We start from the raw sequence: 21,885 nt of genomic DNA on the forward strand, positions 1-21,885 counted from the left end.
AGTGGTTTATGGAATTATACCTGTAAAGATGAGTGTTTAATTATATCAGTGAGGTGGGTTGGAGGGTCGGGGGAGTAAAAGAAATGTAGACTTAAAAGAGCTTAGCCACGTACTGTTCATGAAAACCATACTTAAAGTGTTTCAGCAGAATGAAAAAGAATTCAAGAAAGAACAACAACCCGTAGCACCTGGTTATACTAGAACAAATATCTCTCAGCAGGGACCCTATGTGCATTTTATGTCACACAGGTTGACATTGTTTATAGAGGATCAGAACTTTTGGCCATCTCATCCTGCCTACTTAATTGGCATTATGGTCCTTCACGTCTGACAATGTGGGCCCTTGGTTGGGAACCACTGACCTTGGAGAATTGAAGGAAGCTAAAAAGAAATAAAATTTCTAGATAGCCTTTGTCGTATTGGAAGATAACCTCTGAAAGAGCAGGATTGGCTTTGCTCTCTGCTGAATCCCTAGCACCTAGAAAAATGCCTAGCACACAGTAGGTTTTAAGTAGACATTTGTTAAAAGTGGAAATGCTTTGAAGAATCTCTTCCCATTTGCAAAGTATGAATGTCTGTAGGATTTTTTCTTCTTTATAGGTGTAATCGCTTTGTTACTTGATCATTGAAGTTATATAAAATGCTGTCTATTGGTTTTTTTCATTTGTAGAAATGGACAGTAGGATATAAAAGATTTAATTATATTTAGAACAGAATGTTATGAGATGGAATGGGAAGAGTTTAACGAAGAGTAAATCACTTATTTTCTAATCTTTCTGACAGTAACATAATTGTTTAAAGATATATCAAGGAACAGTACCTTGAACATATTGTTTCAAATCATAAGCACAGCCACTGGAATAATTAAAAATAGTGTGGCTTGTAGTATGGGAGAGGAGAAGAGAAGTGGGATATACCATATTCACTGTGATATGGTAAATTACTCATTATGTACAATGGGAATCGATAGCGTCTGAATTGATAAGCAATTTTTGTATTAGTATGCTATTTAAATTTATAATGGCAACCCCTCAGAGGAACTGAATAATAGAAGGGAAAAGAAAAAGAACTGATAAAAATCCTGAGTATATTTGTCCAGTATAAATTCAAATAATCTGCATAGCAGTAGAATCTACTTTTGACTATTGAGGTGATTCTTTTGAAATTTTTCCATTGTTGTAGTGAATGTGAGTCATTTAAATCCCCCTGTATTCCTTTATTCTTGTAAATCTTCATTAATCAGGAAACATAATCCGAGACTATTTTTGGTTCAGTTGCTCTTTTAATACCACATAGGAATAATTAGAGTTTTCAGTTGCCTGTAACATTGAGATAAACTTTCAAATCATGGCATTACCTATTCCTCCAGAAAGAGATGGAGCCCTGCAGTTTATGCAGAAATGAGCAAGGCATAATTATAATAAAATCTCTAGAATTTTCTGTGTATTTTAGTTCCTTATGCTGTTACATAGTTGGCCATTTCTGTCTTTTTCTCTTCTTTCTTTTCTTTTTCTTTTCCTTGCCTTTTCCCTTTCCTTTCCTTTCGTTTCCTTTCTTTTCCTTTTTCCTTTCCTTTTTCCTCCCCTCCCCCACCCCTCCCCTTCCCTTCCCTTTCTTTTCTTTTCTTTTCTTCTCTTTTCTTTTCTTTCCAGAGCCTTGCTCTGTTGCCCAGGCTGGAGTGCAGTGGCGCAATCTGGGCTCACTGCAGTCTCCACCTTCAGGATTCAAACAATTCTCATGCCTCAGCCTCCCGAGTAGCCAGGGCTACAGGTGTGTGCCACCACGCCTGGCTAATTTTTGTATTTTTAGTAGAGATGGGGTTTCACCACGTTGGCCAGGCTGGTCTCGAACTCCTGACCTCAGGTCATCTGCCCACCTCTGCCTTCCAAAGTGCTGGGATTACAGACTTGAGCCACTGTGCCTGGCCAAGTTGGGCATTTCTGAAGATTTAAGTTTTAGTGCCTGATACAGTTTTTTTCATATTTGGAATAACTTTAAGATGAGATGATGTTAGGTCTGTCTCAGAGTACTCAACTTTGTGTTAACGTAGAAGAAATTACTTCAAAAATAGTTATACCTGTGACAACAGCAAACATTTCCCTGGCAGTTTTTAATAACGTGGATTGAAGTCTATTCTATTACCCTTTGGTAAATTTTTCTGTGGTTATAGTTCTCTGTTGCTGAAAAAGTTGATTATAATTAACAGAAACAAATTTAATATATAAAATCTACTTTTGTAAAGTTTGAAGAATGTTTTTCTAGAAAGTAAAGTTGGGCCTAGGATGTAACACATTTGATACAATAAACTTTTATGTAACATATTTAATTAAATAATGTGACATATTTGATTAAATAATTTCTTGATAAAAACATTGAGTGGTATTTTGAATAGTCAAGATGATTGAGTTTTTACTGCAGTATTACTCTATTCTGAACTTGGTAAGTATTTTTTATGAGTTAGAATTGGAAAGGGGGTGCTTCAATTAACATATTGATTTGTTTTTATTTTTTCTCAGATTGTTAATAGTGGTTATGTTCCGATGCTGATAACTTTATCAAGTTAATTATAGATCTTTGGGAGATACTTCTTCCATACTATAATCATGAGGTGATTAAATTGGACAGAATTTCATTTATAATCATTTCTTGATATATACAGGGGATTATTCCAGGACCCCCGTGAATACCAAAATCTGCACATACTCAAGTTATGCAGTCGGTTCTCCCTCCAATATAGGCATGTTTTACATCCCTTGAATACTGCATTTTTTTTTATCTCTTTCGTTGAAATAATTCGTTGTAAGTGGACTCCTGCAGTTCACACCAGTGTTGTTGAAGGGTCCAGTTGTGTTTCATTTATCTTTTTCTTCAGCAAATACATGATAACTTGAGTAGCAATATATTTAACCTTAGGTGGATATGAAATATCTTATGTTTCCGGAAATAATTTAAATTATTGAATTATTCCTGTTTAATAGTTTACTTTAAGTGTGACATGCAGTTTCTTAATTTAAGGTATGTGTGTCCAAGGAAAGAATATTTTTTCATGAATGGGGAGCTGTAGTTACCGAAGATAAGAGTTATTCTTCCATAAGGGTCATTTGAGGTGCTTAACTGACTTTACCTGTTTCTTGGAATGGCTTAAACATTTTTTTTAATTTATAAAAATCTGCTGGGTATTTTACCCTACTCATACATGAATACTGTTGAAGTTAGGGAAAGATATCACAGTTCCATTCTCTGTACTTCGGCCTTTGTTGTATTAAATGAGTAGGGATAGTGTTTGGTCTGTTGTGAATTGCTGTCTCAGTTACTTATGACTGTCTAATAGATTTCTTCAAAACTCATTGGCTTAAAACATACAGTTTACAGTTTTTGCATGTCAGAAATCTGGGCGCAGCTTGTCTGGGTCCTCAGCTTTAGGGCCTCTCACAAGGCTGTAGTCAAGGCTGGGCTTGAGGTCTCATTGTGAATACTCTGCTGGTGAAAAATCTGCGTCCAAACTCATAGTTGTTGGCAGAATTCAGTTTCTTGAGCGTTGTTGGACTAAGAGCCTCAGTTCCTGTAGGCTATATGCCAGAGGCTGCCTATACTGTGTTTTTTGCCACATGGGACTTTCCCACAGGAGGCTTGCTTCATTAAAGTGAGCAAGCTGAGAGGGCAATAGAGTAAGCTGAGGAGGCAGTAGCTACCAGGACAGAAGTCACAGTCTTTTGTAACTTAATTACGGAAGTGACACTCTGTCGCCTCGGCTGAATTTTTTTTAAAATTTTTTAATTTCTTTTAATTTTGTTTTTATTTTTAAATTTAATTTTTAAATTTCTTTCATTTTTCTTTTCTTTTTTTTTTTCCCCTTATTCTTTAATTTGAGATACTGGGGATTGAACCCCTGTTGAATTCTGTTGATTAGAAGCAGTTCACTCATTGGGTCCAGGCCACACGCAGGGGAGGGGATTTATAAGGGTGTGAATACCTGAATGCAGAGACCATTGTGGTACTGCCTGCCACAACTGTTTTGAACCTTTTTATGGGTGGACCATATGGTTATATCAAATCATGGTACCTGATTTGAATTTGTGGTGGTCTGGCAGTGTTTGTTATGATTATCAGGTCTTCAAATTTTTATTTGTAAACTGAAAAATTAGATTAAAGCCTTATTCAATTTAAAACATGTTATCTTTATTTCTAGCAAATACATTTTGATTGGGAGTTTCAAGGTGTCAAGGTGAATTTTTAAGATGGGCCTTGAATGATAATATGTAGGATTTCATAGTAAAGTCAAGACAGGCATTCAGAGCCTAGGGTATTGTGATATGTTGAAGGAATTTAAAATAGCTAAAACTTAGGGAGGGAGGCAGTACAGAAAAAGAGACAAAGTTGGAAAGATGAATCACAAGTTGAAGAAATTGTTATTCAGCAGGCATTTTTGAACATGCTAGACACTTAAGGGATAGAGCTCATTAAGAAAATTTCTGTCTTCAAGGAGCTAAAGTCTGATAGTATTGAGGAATCATTTTTAAAGTTTTTAAGCAAGGAAGTTACATACAAATTAGCTATGTTGAAATGTCACTTTAGAAATATCTAAGCCTTCAATCAAACAAGGATTGCACAAAGTAAGAGAAATACCTAAGCCATTGCATGTGTTTATATAGAGATTTACAGCCAGGTGTGGTGGCTCATGCCTATGATCCCAGGATTTTGGGAAAGTGAGGCGGGAGGATTGCTTGAGGCCAGGAGTTCGAGACCACGCTGGCCAACATAGACCCTGTCTCTATATTTAGAATAAGAAATAAATAAATAAAAATTTACATTATGTTTTCAATTACATAGGAAATTATGTGAATGCCAGTAAAACCTTTATTTTACTACTATTTCATTTCATTAACAGTTAGCATAAGTAACATTATATGCATAAAATTGTACTTACTGTTGGTCTCTAGTTAATAAATATAATTTACCAGATGTTGAGTTAATCATTTTCATTGTAGAGAATCCTCACCAAACTTTACATTGCACTCCAATTTCTGAGTGAAATTGACTTCACTGTTTGTGGCAGAAAGTTCTGAATTTATTGAAAGATGATTCAACTCTGGTATTGTCTGCATTTGACACGCTTGATATACTTTCTGCTGAATTAGAAATAACAAGGGAATTAAAAAAGCATAGTGAAAATCTACAATTAGAGAACTAGGCTGTAAAAGCTATTAGTGAGTAATTCTGCATGTGAAAGACAGTCTAGAATATAATAATTATTTTTATTTTATCAAAAAGAGCCCAAAGTTTGGCATCCCAAATAGAATTGCATATGCACTCCTTTGCTTGGCTTTAAGAGCCTCTGTTATTAGGTCTTTTTTCCTAAGATTTCTCCCAGCACACATCTGTATTCTAATCAACCTATGTCACCATATATTTAGATCCTGCATGGTCTTTTCTTAACTGTGTTCCCTCATTCAACAGATAAATAATAAAGAGTACCGTAAGCCACCAAAGATAAATAACCCTTTGTAGAACTCAGTCTACTTAGGAAGCCAAATGTGTATTTCCTTTCTGGATAATTTTGCAATGCTAGAGCCTCATTAAAATGTAAATGTAAGTTTAAGAAATCTGAAGAGTGGATTTCCAAAACAGAACCTCTCCATCCCCAAAACATAATGATTGTCCTTTCCCCTGATAACTATATAGTTTTGAAATTAGTTTTACAGTGCAGAATTGGTTTGTTTCCTTTACAGTTTTGTCTTTTGCTTTTTTAATGCCAAAGGGTCCGTCCTGTTCTTGGGACAGTGCGTGCTAGAAGCTTATCTAAGTATCATAGCACTGTAAAGGTGGACATATGTGCAGGCTTTTGAGCAGCTGGGGTTTTATCCATCTGATACTGCCCTTGTTCTACTCTTTTTTTTTTTTTTTTTTTTGGGATGGAGTCTTGCTCTTGTTGCCTAGGCTGGAGTGCAGTGGCACGATCTTGGCTCACTGCAACCTCCGCCTCCTGGGTTCAAGCGATTCTCCTGCCCCAGCCTCTCGAGTAGCTGGGATTACAGGTGCCCGCCACCACACCCAGCTAATTTTTTGTATTTTTAGTAGAGACGGGGTTTTGACATGTTTGTCAGGCTGGTCTCAAACCTCTGACCTGGCTTTAGCTTTTGGGTGAAATTTCAGTAACACTTTTAGCCTCATAAACAATAAGGATAAGCAGGACAACCATTAAAATAGTAATACCTTATAGAATATATATATACACACATAACGTGTTTCTGCGATATGGTATTTGTTATTTGGTAGTTGTATGCAAATTGTAGTTTACTAAATTTAGCGATTTTTTAAAAACTTTATTTTGAAATAATTTTAGATTTACAGAAATGTTTCAAAGATTACAGGGAATTTCTGTATATTCTTTATTCATTTTCCCTAATATTAACATATAATCATAGTGCATTTATTTAAACTAAGAAATAAACATTGGTACAATATTGTTAACTAAATTACAGAGGTTTTCCACATTTTCCCAGTTTTCTCACTAATGTCTTTTTCAAGATCTAGTCTGGACACTAACATTGCATTTAGTTGTCATGTCTCCTTACTCTCTAAGCTGTTACAGTTTTTCCGTCTTGCTTTGTTTCCCATTACATTTTTAAAGAGTACTTGTCAGGTATTTTGTAAGATATCCCTCAGTTTCGGTTTGGCTGATACTTTCTCATGATTAGACTAGGGGTTATGGATTTTTGAGAAGTATACCACAGAAGTGATGTATCCTCTTCGTCTCATCATATATCTTATTACTAGTGATCTTAACTTCAGTTGTTTAAAGTGGTGTCTGCTAGGTTTCCCCACCATAAAATGTTCTGTTTTCCCCTTTGTGTACTCTGTTCCTAGAGGCAAGTCATGCACTGTGCAGCCCACACTTGAGGAAATCAAGCCCCACCTACTGCAAAGAGGAATATCAAAGACTTTGTGACATTTTTTGTTGTTTATCACCATTCTGTTTGTTCTTTTTTCTTCTACTGGAATATTCATTTTTGTCTTGGATCTATCCTCTCATTTTTTTCTTTGTGCTTTCCATTTCTTTATTCTTGCTCTGTGATGTGAGATATTTCTTGGATGTAATATTCTACTCCACAAATGAGGCAGCGACCATTTCTCCCTTAATTAATCTACTGAATTTTTCAATTTGAAAATCAAGATTCTTAGCTACAAAATTTTTTGTGTGTTTATTGCTTTTTTTTTGAGACGGAGTTTTGCTCTTGTTGCCCAGGCTGGAGTGCAGTGGTGTGATCTCGACTCACTGCACCCTCCACCTCCTGGGTTCAAGCTATTTTCCTGCCTCGGCCTTCCCAGTAACAGGGATCACAGGCATGCGCCACCACGCCCAGCTAATTTTGTATTATTTAGTAGAGACGGGGTTTCTCCATGTTGGTCAGGATGGTCTCGAACTCCTGAGCTCAGGTGATCCGCCCACCTTGGCCTCCCAAACTGTTGGGATTACAGGCATGAGCCACCGCGCACCTGGCTTGTTTGTTGCATTTCATAGCAAGTGTCTGATTGCTTCGTTTTTCAGATGTTCACTGCCTTCTTCAGCAGTTCTGTTTTATTGTTATTTATGTTCTCAGTGTTTATTCTTCTTTTCCTTTTGAATGCAATGGCCTTTTAGATACACAGTGACTTTTTCCCTTGTGGCTCATTTAGGCTCAGATCTGGTTACTGAAATATTGCTAATGGTGATAAACCTACCGAAGATTATAAGGAAAATAAATCATTTATCTTTCTTGTCTTGTTAAGAGCATGCGGTAGGCTCCTCTTAGGACATTGAAGAAAGTCTTGGTTTTCAGGCTGTTTCCTAGTTTGAAGACTAGGGAAGTCTTAGCTCATTTGTTAACCTCTGTGAAAAAGACAGGAGTTGGCAGTAAACTTCCTTCTGGGCTCATTTCCATATGACAAATTCCAATCTTTGCTCTAGAATCCTATGCTGCTGTCCAGTGTATTTGCTTAGTTCACAGTGGGGAAGAAGCCCTGTACTACTCAGTTTTTCCTCAAGAGATTCAGCCCTCAAATTTCAGAATCTGTCTAAAGTGTCTTTTTCTAAACTATAACTAGGGGCTTAGTCCTTCTCTGGGGGTATCGGATGGTGGCTATTTTTGTGTAATTCAGGTTTCCTTTATCCCCAAGTTACTTTCCAACAACATACCAGTACATGTAATTATGATGTTAACTATACAGTACCTCATTTTGTAATAACATCAGAAGTTAATGATATCACTGATAGCTCATCATTTCTTTCTTTCTTTCTTTTTTTTTTTTTTTTTTGAGACGGGGTCTGGCTCTGTTGCCCTGGCTGGAGTGCAGTGGTACAATCTTGGCTCACTGCAACCTTCACCTTGTGGGTTCAAGCAATTCTCCTGCTTCAGCCTCCTGAGTAGCTGGGATTACAGGTGTATGCCACCATGCCTGGCTGATTTTTGTGTTTTTAGTAAAGACAGGGTTTCCCCATGTTGGCCAGGCGGGTCTTGAACTCCTGACCTCAGGTGATCCACCTGCCTCGGCCTCTCAAAGTGCTGGTATTACAGGCGTGAGCCACTGCACCTGGTTGCTCATCATTTCTTAGTCTCACACTTCTAGTGGTCTGTAGCTGATAGTATGCCCACAGATATTGTGTTAAAATATTTTAATAGTAACACTGTCGGGCACAGTCCATCTTGTTAATATAAATGTGGGGTTTTTTTGGTCTTAAAGCAGAGGTTCTTAAAAAATGGATCATAAACTTTTGGAGGATTTGAGTTCTGTTGATGGACTTTTTACCATGCACTGTGGACTTTTCAAATTTGTTTTCCATCTGGACCTTTTTCTCCTCTCTGCGAACTCATGTATCCAGTTGCCTATTTGACATCTTTATTTAGTTGTCTCATAAGCAGCCTAAATTTAGTGTAACTCCTGTTTTGTTTTGTTTTTTTGAGACGGAGTTTCGCTCTTGTTGCCCAGGCTGGAGTGCAATGGCGCGATCTTGGCTCACCGCAACCTCCGCCTCCCGGGTTCAAGCGATTCTCCTGCCTCATCCTCCTGAGTAGCTGGGATTATAGACATGTGCCACCATAGCCAGCTAATTTTGTGTTTTCAGTAGAGACGGGGTTTGTCAGGCTGGTCTTGAACCCCCGACCTCAGGTGATCCGCCTGCTTCAGCCTCCCAAAGTGCTGGGATTACAGGTGTGAGCCATCGTGCCTGGCCATAACTCCTGTTCTTTACCTGCTCCAAACTTCATTCATCTTAGTAGGGGAGAGGGTATGATACCACTCTCCTTTCAGTTGCTTAGGCCAAAAGTTCTGGGCTCATCCTTGATACTTCTTTCTAACCCCTTATCTAATCCATCAGTAAGTCTTGTTGGCTTTGCTTTCACATATATACTGAATCCAGGCACTTCTTAGTAACTCTGCTAAAGTTACTAATTAAAGTTGTCTTTAATTATGATTTAAATTTTTTGTCTTTATTAACATTCAGATTTATTGGCATATTAACATGATTAACATTTTCATTTACTAATAATATTAATAAGTGTTCATGATATCTAGACTTCATTTTTTAAAAATCAGTAATTTCAGAGACTTTTCTATGGTTTTTTTTTCCCTCTAAAACTTCAGCTTTTAATTTTGTTTCTCTTTTCTAATTTCCATTATGATGTTTTGGAGACTGTTAGAACCGTGTTTTAGAAATCCCAAACGTGGGTTTTTTTCTTTGTTATCTGTTTTGTTTCCAAAATTGATGTCAGGAAATGTGATCTGTATACCAATTCTTTGACATTTACTAAGATTCACTTGATAGTTGTTCATTGTATACCTTGGTAAAATATGTACCTTGTAATTATTTGTCTCGGTTTTCTGTATTCTGTATACTCAATCTGTATTTTTACTAATGTGTAAATGTGTTAAGTTCCCCTGCTCTCTTAAGAATTTGTCAGCTTCTCCTTGTACTTGACAACTTATTAATATATTTAAAAGTGTAGTTTTAGTTTAGTATTGTTACAGCTTTTCAAAAATTGTTATGTAGCATGTGGTGACCATTGTGTCTCCAACAGTGGTTTTGACTTTAAAGTCCACTGTCTGATATTAGTATAGTTGTATGAGTCTTCATTTGCTTTGTGTTATTGTATGTCTCTGTTAGTCTTAACTTCTGTTTCCTTAAGTTTTAGGTTTCTTATAAATTATGTATAATGGGATTTTAAAGTTTCCTTAGCCGGTATCTGGTGGTTTCATTGATGGGCCTACATTTATTGTGACTCCTAGTTTAAATGTGTAAATGATACAAATGTTTATTTCTACCCTCTTATTTTGTGCTTTCTAATCTAGATTTTTTCAAACTCATTCTTCTTTTTCTGTCCTTTTGGGGTATTTTCTTTATTCTCCCCTTGTCCATTGAGTTGGAAGTTATGCATTATATATATAGATGTATTATCTATGTAACCTGTATATTTTAGTGATTCATTTAAAGTACATAGTTGATTACAATTCATACTGAAACAGCATAACATGTGGTCCTCATTGTTATAACTGATCATCTCACTGGCATTAAACTACTGTTTGTCTAACTTATCCTTAAGAAGAGTTGGATTTTTTTCCTGTAGTTTCTAGGGCTTTTCATGGAGTTGAGAAATTTCTCTAAGTTTTGATCAGTTATTTTATGGGGAGAATGAGCAGATTGCCCTTACATCTTTTTACTTAATTTCTCTATGTATTTTATGTCTAGCTTATTAGAGCGTGCTTCCAAATTTCTCATCCATAGCTATTTATTTCCTTTAGCAGTGAATTAAACTTTCTTTATGTTTCAACTGGTTTGTGAAAAGTTGTAGGACCTTTGTAAAATTAAACTACAGCTTCATGGTACCAAATCCTTGTTTTATCTTTTCTTCTTTTGCTGATATTGTGGGATTTTTGTTTTTGTTTACCCTCTTGAAATGTACTTAATCTAGCTAGCTCTGTCTGTTTTTATTTTAGTCTTCCATTTCAATGTATCTCACCGATACTTGTTAGTCTATGAAATAGTTTCATTTATAGTTATGTAGTAGGACATTTCTTTTGTTAGCTTTATGTATGAAATAATGCTCTTCACGTTCCAGGAATGTATTAAAATAAAAAAGAAAGGACTTTTAGTAACAAACAGAACTGAGGTTCTCTTTGAAATTTACAATCCAGTTTTTAGGTGGTGTCACAGAGGATGGAAAACTAAATTGACCACTTGGAAAATATGATTTATATTTGTTACAGAACATGTTTTACTCATGCAAAAATAAAATGAGAGTAGCAAAAGCAAAGTGAGAGTCTTTTAATGTGTTAAACACCAGTGGTTTTCAAAGTGCAGTGTCTGGACCAGCAGTCCAGAACCACCTGTGAATTTGTTAGAAATTCAGATTCTCAGGTTCCACGTCAGACCTCTGGGGCCCAGACGTGCCATCCAGGTAGGTGACTCTGATACTTGTTTTAGAACCACTAAGTTACACATTAAAACAAGGTTGTACAAACTACTTGATGTGTTCAGTTGATAGGCATGTACAATGCTAGTCATTTTTTTCATCAGAAGTGTTACAGATAAATATTTGATTTCTAATAAACGTTGTTTAACTCAGTTTAACTTTTGTTCAAGTAGTTTTTGCTTTTTAAAATAGGAATTATAATTTTTCTCCCAATTATAAGCCAGCATTCGACTGAATTTGTCTAACACTCATCTTTTTGTTGTTGTTGTTGTTGTTGAGATGGAGTTTTGCTTTTGTTGCCCAGCCTGGAGTGCAATGGTGCGATCTCGGCTCATGGCAACCTCCGCATCCTGGGTTCAAGTGATTTTCCTGCCTCAGCCTCCCCAGTAGCTGGGATTACAGGCATCCGCCACGACGCCTAGCTAATTTTTGTATTTTTAGTAGAGGCGGGGTTTCATCATGTTGGTCAGGCTGATCTCGAACTTCTGACCTCAGGCGATCCACCTGTCTCGGCCTCCCGAAGTGCTGGGATTACAGGCATGAGCCACTGCGCCCGGCCTCATCTTACTTTTTAATGTGAAAAGTTATAGTGTGCTGAAAAAGAGTGTAAGATACTCTTTGTGATTTAAAGTTTTTTTTATTAATCTGAAATCTTCATTGAATGCAATTGTACTGCAATTTAATGTAACTTTTAACCTTTTTCTCCTGCCCCTACCTCAGATAATAGCTTTTAGTCTGTTTGACACCTCAAGATCAAACACTCTTTGAAAGGACTGAAAAGACGTTATTATATTCTCATCATAAACAAACAATAGGGATGTGGAGAGGATCTATACTCTCCTGAAGTAGGTCTTTGTGTTTGAGAGTTCTTTATTTAAAATGTTTTGTGGTAATAATCTCACTATGGTATATAGAGGTAATTATCAATTGTTTTTAATTACTTGAATTAGTACTTGAACTTTATGTGGAGATGATTTACATTATATGTGCATATAGTTTAAATCTTTAAATAATGAGAGTTTTTCATTGAATTTTTTTTTTTTTTTCCAGGAGAGAAATAGAAACAAACAATAACCGTATGAAGATGTCCTGTTAAATTTACAACACTAACGATGTAGACTCTGGAAATGCCTAATAAGTCAAAGAAGACGTATTAAAGCTTTTTTTCTGCTTAAGGTGACATCTTTGAACACTTTAACACAAAGTTGACTTTTCTCGTAATGGTTTTCATCAGCGCATCTGCCCTTATACTCTCACCAAACACACTTGAGAACTGTAACTTCGTCAAGCACTTTCTGTCCTGAAGCTTTTACCAGTATCTGCTGTCTTTTGTAATTATGCATCCTAGCTAAGGCACAGAAGACTGAATGAATGCAAGGATTCATTAACTCTTTGAATTTGTTAAATACTAACAGTTAACCATTAGAAGTGGTTCAATGATGTAAGAGTCACACTGCTTCAACTTTTTCTTTGTTGTAGTTTTTAAATTGTCGATTTTTAGCTATTTGACAGATTAAAAGCAAAATAATCATGCCATATTTAGTCCTGCAGTTCAAGTCTCAATGTTTATGTGAAAAATTATTGTAGTAAACTTTTAATATGGCAAAGCAACCTTAAGCTCTATTTTAGCCAAATGAAACATAATCTGAAATTATATTAGAACATTTCCCTTGTCTTCAAACTGTTTGGTGTAACAGAATATTGATATGCAGCTTGGTGGATTTCACCAGTTAATGCACATTCTTCTTCCCTCCTCCCCCCATTAATATGTATACTGAAAAATGTGCATTTGTCTGAGGAATTATTTTGTTTGCTACCACTTAATGAATCTCAAAATTTTGAGTAAATGTACCTCAGTCTAATCAGACTTTTTATGACCTTTATAACTACATTTAAAACCCTTAATTCCTATTTCTGGGTGTTTGCGAGCCTGATTGCTATCATGAAGTAAAAATTTATTACTCTAGGTATTCACTAGCTAAATAAACATAGTTCTTGTTTAGCAAGCATATATTGTTCCTCAGCTCTTTTCTCCAGCTTTTGCAGTGTCCTGGCATCCTTAAAATACTTTGAAAATATGGCCTTGATCCATGGATTAAATCAGTATCTAAGTGAATGTGTTGATGTTTTATTGATCAGATCTATATAAGTGGGAATACAGCATATATCTGGATATTCTTATATCTTTTTAACATTTTTTTCGTTAATTACATATCAACATTAATTTTGTATCTTGAAGCAAATTGATTTTGTATAATTAAATGTGTCAAGCATCTGTATTAATTGATTTGATGGCATAAGGTTATGAAAATAATGTACTGCCCCATGTATTACCGTTCCAAAAGGAGAAAGCTATGTAGAAAGATACATTAAGGGTGAAAATAGCAATACAGTAGATTTGAATACCTTGATGTTTTGCATTACTTCATTTATGTTTACATCATGTTTAGAAATGTTTTCATTTACTATGGTCTTTGGTCACTTCAGCTCAAAGACCTAGTGATGGATATTTCTTTGAGGCTTTCATTTATATAATTTTATTTTGTACAATTTTTTTTTAAATGTGCAAATACTGTATTCAAGTGAAAAAATACAGTATTTGTAGATAACCATAGCTACTACACAGTTCTTTGGTAGTCCCAGTGTAGTTATATCAGTGTTTACTGAAGGGAACATCAAAATAATAATGGTATATTATAAAATAAAGACTTTCTTAAAGGAAAATTGCACCTATTTTACCTTTTTAAGAGTAAGCCATGAAATCTTGTAACATGTCTCTTAACTATTTATAATGAAAAGTGGCATTTGGGTATAGTCACCACAGCAATGTTCTACATCCCTAAGATTATATAGGTAGGACATGTCAAAGATGACTGTTGTCATTCTGGAGGTCCTTTAGAGAATATTATAAAAGGGTGACCTTGTAGGAAGGATCTGAGTCCTCCCCCGAGGTTCTCTTTTTCTTGGTGCTTTATTAGCAACTCTGGATATTTTTATAAAACTAGTTACATTATAAACGGTTTCAAATATGTTTAATTTACATTAGGTTTTTATGTAAGAGTGTCATGGAAGCACTCAGCAAGCACGCTGATTGCAGTAGACTCAGACATGTGAATAAATGTAATTGAGAGTCTATTCATGATGAAGAGTACATCCCAGTGCCTTTAACCTGGATTTCTAATCTTAAGTGAAATGGGTGCAGCATTCCTTTGGAAAAAAAAAATCTTTTTATTTTCAAGTGATAATTTTGTGTTTTTCTCATATAAGTTTTCTCCAGAGCACCCACCTTCTCTTCCTTCTTGGTCTGTCATTATATTGCAAAATATTTTTCCTCTAAATGAAATTATTACAGGTTGTCTCAAGCACAACCAACTGAATGTCTCTTAACTGTGGGGACCAAAAGGGAGGAGAGAGCCTGGGTTCTACAAGGGGAGACACATCATCAAATGTTTGAATGATCACAAATTAAGACATTATCAGCCCAGTGAATTTCTTGCTTAATGTTTTTCCAAGTTCTGGCTTGAATATTTCTTATTAAAGCTATCTTATGTGGGTATTTTATTTTGAAAGGTATTACAGTTTGTATATTTAACAGTAAGGAGGAAACTGTAACCAAAATTAGTATTTCTCTATACGTATTGGTACTTGAAGATTCCTTTCAAAAGAAATCCAGCCTTTTCCTAATTTTAGTACTTAATTTCTCTTTTTAATTTAAGTGATCTTTCTAATTTGAAAGCTGTGTTCTTTTTGAATACCATGCATGGGGGTTAAGCTGATGTTAAAACAGTTTGCAATAAAAAAAAAGAATCAGCTTAAGTCATTTACTCATTTCAAGTGCATTCTGCATCCTTTAAAAATAAGTTTAAGAAATTTAAGAGAATTGTGTTTTCATTAAGTTTTGCATATCTTTTGTTATGCCATGTAAATTCCCTTTTTCGTATGATTAAAGGAAGGTTATGATAAAATGATTAGTTCATTTACATTCACTTGTAGCAATTACATGAGAATTTGAATTTTGTCGTGTTTGGGTTTGTTCATTCCTGTGAATGATGGTACAGTTAGGTGAGATTTTCTGTTATGGTACCCAAACTCACCATTTGGTCCTCTTTAATCTTTGAGGGTTTCAATAAAAATTGTTCACTCATATCTGTGTTCTTTCCATTTTATCCTCATGAATATGTATTGCTTGCCAGAAAACGTAACATTTTTGCCTACTCTGTTATGGATTTCCTGATTGACATATCTTTCACGTACAAATAGATTATATCACTCCTTCTAGTTGACTTTAAATTAAATAGAGCAGTTAATCAGAGGGAGGGTAACAGTTTACCCTATTTTTTATCCATTCCAAGGAGCTTATTGACTTATATGCTTTTAACACTAAGTTTAGAGCAAAAGAGAAAGAGAAGGCCTGTTTGTTTTTTGTAGCAGGAGGAAATCGTGGCAGCAGCTAATAATCCTAATCCCCCCACTCTTGGTACCAAGGAATGTTTTTCTGACATTGTCTGCGTTACCTCTTGGGATTGACAGTTTATGTGGATAGGATCATGGCGACTCTGGATGATGCACTGATTATTGCTGGGCTCTCTGTCTAAGGTATTTGTTCAGATAGGAAAATTACAGAATTGTTTTGTGTTGTCAAAACCAGCAGGCTACATATAACGCTACTGGTCTGTGACCCGGGCTCAGCAGGCTTGTGTGCCACTACACTTTTTTTTTGCCTATATATTTTTAGAACACTTCCTCCCATTTTCCCCTCATTTTCAACAGGACAGTTGGATATTGGAGGAATTGTAATGAAGACTTACTTATACGTATTTCTTGAATTCTAATTGTGTGTGTATTAAAGGGATTGAAGTTGTAGTCATAGGGAATATTTAGATAAAAGCAAAATATCTTGATCTTATGGTATAGGTAGAAACAGATAGTCATTCAGATTTAGCTGGGGGAGATAAACCATAATATTATGGTTAGAATGGTGCATTCCCTTGAAAAAACATTCCAAATAGCTTGGCATCTGCTTTTTGATGTAATTCTTTTGAAATACTTTTGAGCCTGCTGTGTAATATAATGGCCAAGACCTTGAATTTTAGAGACTGATTGATCTGTCCTGGAATCCTAGGTTCACTTCTTAACTAACTCTAAGCCTCAATTTTCTGGTCAATTAAAAAATATAAAAGAATGATAACAGAACCTATTTCAGAAAGGTTAAATGAGGTAATTATCAAGTGTTTAGTACAATCCCAGGACCCATTTCAAGCCCTCAAAAGTTAGTTATTAACTACCTTCTTTTGTTCCTTTGTGAGAATTTAGAATTTATTGATTGCCATTGAAGATTTTTTAGGATAGCCTTTACTGCTTCTAGCAGCTTAGAGCTTGTAGTCAAAGTTGATTACTTTCCATTTATAGAGTTACATCATTGAGATCCTGAGGACAGCCACTGTGAATAAAGCTTTGTTAAATTATAGCTTATCTTTTGTTTTTGCTACTTTGGTTTCCAGTGTTTTCAGTGACAGCCATGCCTTTTCCAAGTAAAATATAGCAATATAGAGCTTATCCTGCTAGAGCAGATGGCAGAACCAAAGGTGAATTAGATAAAAAGGAAAGCAAATATGGGGGAATAATGGTAAGAAAACGTATAAACAATAGAATAAAATTAAAGAAACCAAAGATGAAAATTAGATAAGATGTATTTTGATTTGCTTATTACAAATGCCCCTTGATATTTAGTGTCATTTAAATATATAAGTAAATTGTAAGCACTTCATTATGTCTGTTTGGTATCATTACAGAATGGAAATACTAATGCAGATTTGTTACTTCCATATTTCCTCAGTGAAGTCGTGTAACTTTAAAAGGAAGAGGTATTTGGTATACACAAACTTAGATGGCAATTCTATTCTAGTAAATATTCAAAAGGAGGATTGTACAAGTTTACACATGAAATATGAAAGTTAGCTCCAACATAATGCTGTGGCATGCTAATATTAAAGCTACTATCCCCAACAAATATATTGTTTGCTATTACTACTTTGCCAGATTAAGTGACTTTGTGTCCTCTGGAAAGCAGCCAGTGCTGAGAGGACAATTGGTACTTGTATCTCAGCTATTTTCTAGTTTGCTCGTGTTTGTATGCCTTCCTAGAGTCATTTGTGCTTCTTTCTGAACTTGTTGATTCCAGTTGTACTTGTTTTATTATGAAATTTAAATATGTAAGTTGATAAAATGTGACTGAAAATTGTTTCTAAGAAAACTAAGTTGACTGCTTTGGAAATACCTGGTAAGGGTGAGTTTTCTGATTAGGCAGATGAAAACTATTAAAAGCCATGGGACAATCATAAAAACGTAGACGTTTTTCATTTGCAAGTGTTTTTTCACTTCTCATTCCACTGAGAACACTTAGAGGATACATCACAAGTGTGCTTCATAGAAGAAAAGTATTAAGGAGTTGAAATAACAGACTTATTGAAAGAAAAAGTCTTGGACCTGTATCAAATAATTGAATTAAAGTGTCTTTTAAATTAAAATCTTTAAGATAGGTTTGCATCACTTAAAATCCAAAAACGTTTTTCCTCTGCGTTAAACAAGTTGACCATCTTCTGCATGTGGCTGCATGTGAACATATGTAATGATAAGCTGTTATGATATCTTTGTAAATAAATGTAATAAAAAGAAAAGTATTCATGCTACTTAGAAAATATAATGTGCTAACACTTACATAATTAAGTGTCTAAACTGTAAGAAATATTTCGTGTATGAAATGTTGGAGAGAAGAAATTAACCCAACATCAAGTCTTGGTATCTTAATTAATTAATTTATTTATTCAGAGACAGGGTCTGGCTCTGTCACCCAGGCTGGAGTTCAGTGGCACGGTCTTGGCTCACTGCAACCTCCATCTGCCAGGCTCAAGCGATCCTCCCACCTCAGCCTCCTGAGTAGCTGGGACTACAGGCACGTGCCACCACATCAAGCTAACTTTTTGTATTTTAGTAGAGATGGGGTTTTACCATGTTGCACGGGCTGGTCTTGAACTCTTGACCTCAACTGATCCGCCTGCCTTACCCTCCCAAGGTGCAGGGATTACAGGCTGTCTGCCACCCCACTTAACCTTGGTGTCTAAATTTAAAGCCACTGAAACCATGTCAGGTCTTGAGAACTGCCATGAGTAAACCATTTCTTTTAGAAGGGCACGTTTTGGTTCTCAGAGCTTGTATAAACTTTTATTCCTCCATAATACTCCCTTTTAATAAGGAAAAAAAATTGCCTGAGGAAGAGGAAGTTAACCGTTAAATACCTGTCTTGGAATTATGTAGTTTTGTTTTAATTTCCTGTTACTTTCCAGGCAAGATTTGAAAGGTCATGCATTAAAAAAAGAAAGTTTGTCAAACTTTTCTTATGATTTTCATAGGCAAGCAGATAAAAAAGATTTTACAGAAGTTATTTGAACAGCTTTCAACAAAGGCTCACATTTGAAAAAGAAATTAATGTCAAATTTTATTCACATAGAGACCACAGCCACTCTTTCCGTTTCAGTTCATTCTTATAGTTTGGTGAAGAAGCTGCTCCACAAAGAAGTCGCAGCTTTTGTCATTTTCAGGGAAAACCTCAGGTGTTTCATCATTTTTGGTCTATTTTTCAAACACAATTCAGGAGTGTCACACAGACCCACCATAGACCCACATAAGCATCTACCACCTAAGTGGTTCTTGAGTGGTTTTGATCCTCAGACCCACTTTCCCAGGTGTCTGGTGTTAATGTATGCTCCTGATAATTGAGTAAAATTATTAATATCAAATTTGAAATATTTGAAATATTTACATGATAGATGATATATAATAATCTTACATTTATTAACACGTTGGGCAGCAAAACTTCTTACTCTCAGGACTCCTTTAAATACAAATTGTTGAGGAGCCCAAAGAGCTTTTTGTTCATGTGGGTTGTGTCGGTTGATATTTCCTGTATTGGAAATTAAAGCTGAAAAGTTTTAAAGCATTGTTTCACTTAATAGAAAGCAGCTGGATTTTCATCTCTGCTTCTGTGTTCAATTGTGATATCTCTTGTCATAGAAGCCTCTGGAAAACACTATACACATGAAAGAATACGAGTGGAAAAGTCTTAGTATTATGAATATAAATTTGGCGTTGCAGATGTCCTTTGAGAACCACTCTTTGGTGATACATGTCGGTGATGGACTGTTTGCAGTTTGAGCTCCTCTATGTGAATGGGTATTCCCAAGTGGTTCTGTTGCATCACTTGAGCAGCCCTGTCTTGGGGCAACTCTGCCATGTACAGGCCTGCCCACCCTCCTACAGATGCACACCAGTCTCTTTCCTTGATCTCATTAACATAAAATCACATTTTCATCTCAAGGAATGTATCTACTACTTGGAATCTATTGAGTCATAGCTTTTAGTTATCAGTGAATTTTTTTGCTTCAGCTTCATATCATTTTCTTTATCTGGTGATTCATTGCCCATAACGAGTAGTTTTACAATCAAAATTAGCTTTGAATTGTGTTTGTGTAATAAATTTATACGGATTTGTATTTTTAAGGGATTTTTGTGAAGATACTTGGTATCTGAAGGGAAATGTTTGTGTTTAACCTTAGTCTTCCTTGTCTATCCTAACCCCAACTCTCCCAGGGGAAAAAAAGCTTCTTTTTTTTTTTTCCTCTGCTCTACTTTCAGTACCACTATTCTATTAACTCATCAAACTCCAAGCAAAGGTAACAAAAGCAGAGGAAATTGTCATCATTGATTCCTCTTCTCCACTGTGTTTCCTCTCTGTCCAACACAGCACTCTTCTGTTCTTAACCAGCCCGGACTTCCTCTCAGGTGTCAACTCACCCCATCTTCTGCCTTGTCACTGTGCTCCAGCCACACTGGCTTCCTTGTCTTCCCTCAAACTTTCAGGTTCATTTCTACCTCAGGGTTTTTCTGTCCTCTCTGCTTGTGTCAGATGTCTCCTCTCTTCTGCACGGGTCTGCTAAAATCACACTTTATTAGTGAGTATGTCCTTGATCACTGTCTAAAATAGTAACTCTGTCCTCTATTTTCTTATCCTCTATTTACTTCATAGAAATTATCTAAAGTTAATTTGTGTACGGTTTTATCTTTATAAACTGAGATTCATGAGGGAAGGGACTTTGTCTTCTTTATTGCTGTAAACACTGCCTGGCACATAGCATCCTTAACAGCTACTGATTGAATGAGTCATTGACTATCCCCCAAGCTCATTCTTAAGTTGTGACGAATGGATCATTACTGTTGATGCTGCAATGATAGCCTTCATTGCTAGGGAGCCAGAAGTCAGTCTGTGAAACTGGTGATGCAAGTAACTGCTTGAAAGAAAGCCATGAGACTTACATTTTTCTTACCAAAGGGAAAGTTGACTGCTTGATAATATCCCCGCTTCCACTTCTAATACTCTATTTGGCTGCTCTTGTGAAGCTGCCTTCTCTCCCCCACTCCCTTCATTGGTTGTTTTCTTCTTTCCAAAATTACCTTTGACTCTCATTTAAACCAGATTTTTTCTGGGTCAGATAAGGGGGAGGAATACAGTGTGATTTACCCTGAGATCATAGAGTGTTGGAAAGGACCTATGCGGGTCATTTAATCTCATCTTCCTGTTTATAGATGAAGAAACAGCCTGGAAGGCTGTAACTTTCCCAAGTGAGTGAGAGAATCAGAACTTTATAAAAGCCCTGATTTTCTAGTTCCTACTTCAATGTCAAGCTCATCTAAATCTGTGTCCTTCAGATTTTGGGTTTTCGGATTAGGGATGTTCACCTGGTAAATATAATGCAAATCTTCCAAAGTCAAAAAAAATTGGATATCTGAAACACTCTGGTGTTTAGAATTTCAAATAAGGAATATTCAACTCGTATTTAGTTGTTGACTGACCCAACAATTAAGTGCCTCTATCATTTTTCTTATTTATAATATGAGAAACATCCTTACTCAGAATTGTTCAGAGAATTGAACAAAAATGCACAATGCATAACATCTTTTTTTTTGAGACAGTCTTGCTCTGTCACCCAGACTGGACTGCAGTGGTGCTATCTCGGCTTACTGCAACCTCCACCTCCCAGACTCAAGCAATTCTCCTGCCTCAACCTCCCTAGTAGCTGAGCGTGCACCACCATGCCTGGCTAATTTTTATATTTTTAGTAGAGACAGTTTCAGCCTGTAGGCCAGGCTGGTCTTGAACTCATGACCTCAAGTGATATGCCTGCCTCCCAAAGTGCTGGGATTACAGCCATGAGCCACCACGCCCAGCCCATCATTCTCCCCTCCTCTCCCCTTTCCCCCTCCCCCTCCCCTCTCCCCCTCCCCTCTCCCTTCTCCCCCTCCCCCTTCCCCTTCCCCTTCCCCTCCCCTCCCTTTTTTGAGATGGAGTTTCTTTCACTGTTGTTGCCCAGGCTGGAGTGCAGTG

At 36.1% G+C, this 21,885-nt stretch overlaps 1 protein-coding gene across 1 annotated transcript in view; it reads left to right on the plus strand.

Moving 5' to 3' along the window:
- Window positions 1-13,201, plus strand: part of YTHDF3 (YTH N6-methyladenosine RNA binding protein F3) — a gene marked incomplete at its 3' end in the record, with an annotated part of 39,470 nt that extends 26,269 nt beyond the window's left edge. Inside the window, 1 exon segment of the mRNA NM_001131141.1 lies at window positions 12,498-13,201. Coding sequence (NP_001124613.1) covers window positions 12,498-12,521 — 24 coding nt within the window.
- Window positions 13,202-21,885: the final 8,684 nt, after the last annotated feature.

The sequence above is a fragment of the Pongo abelii genome, chromosome 7, assembly GCF_028885655.2.
Source record: "Pongo abelii isolate AG06213 chromosome 7, NHGRI_mPonAbe1-v2.0_pri, whole genome shotgun sequence".
NCBI lineage: Eukaryota > Metazoa > Chordata > Mammalia > Primates > Hominidae > Pongo > Pongo abelii.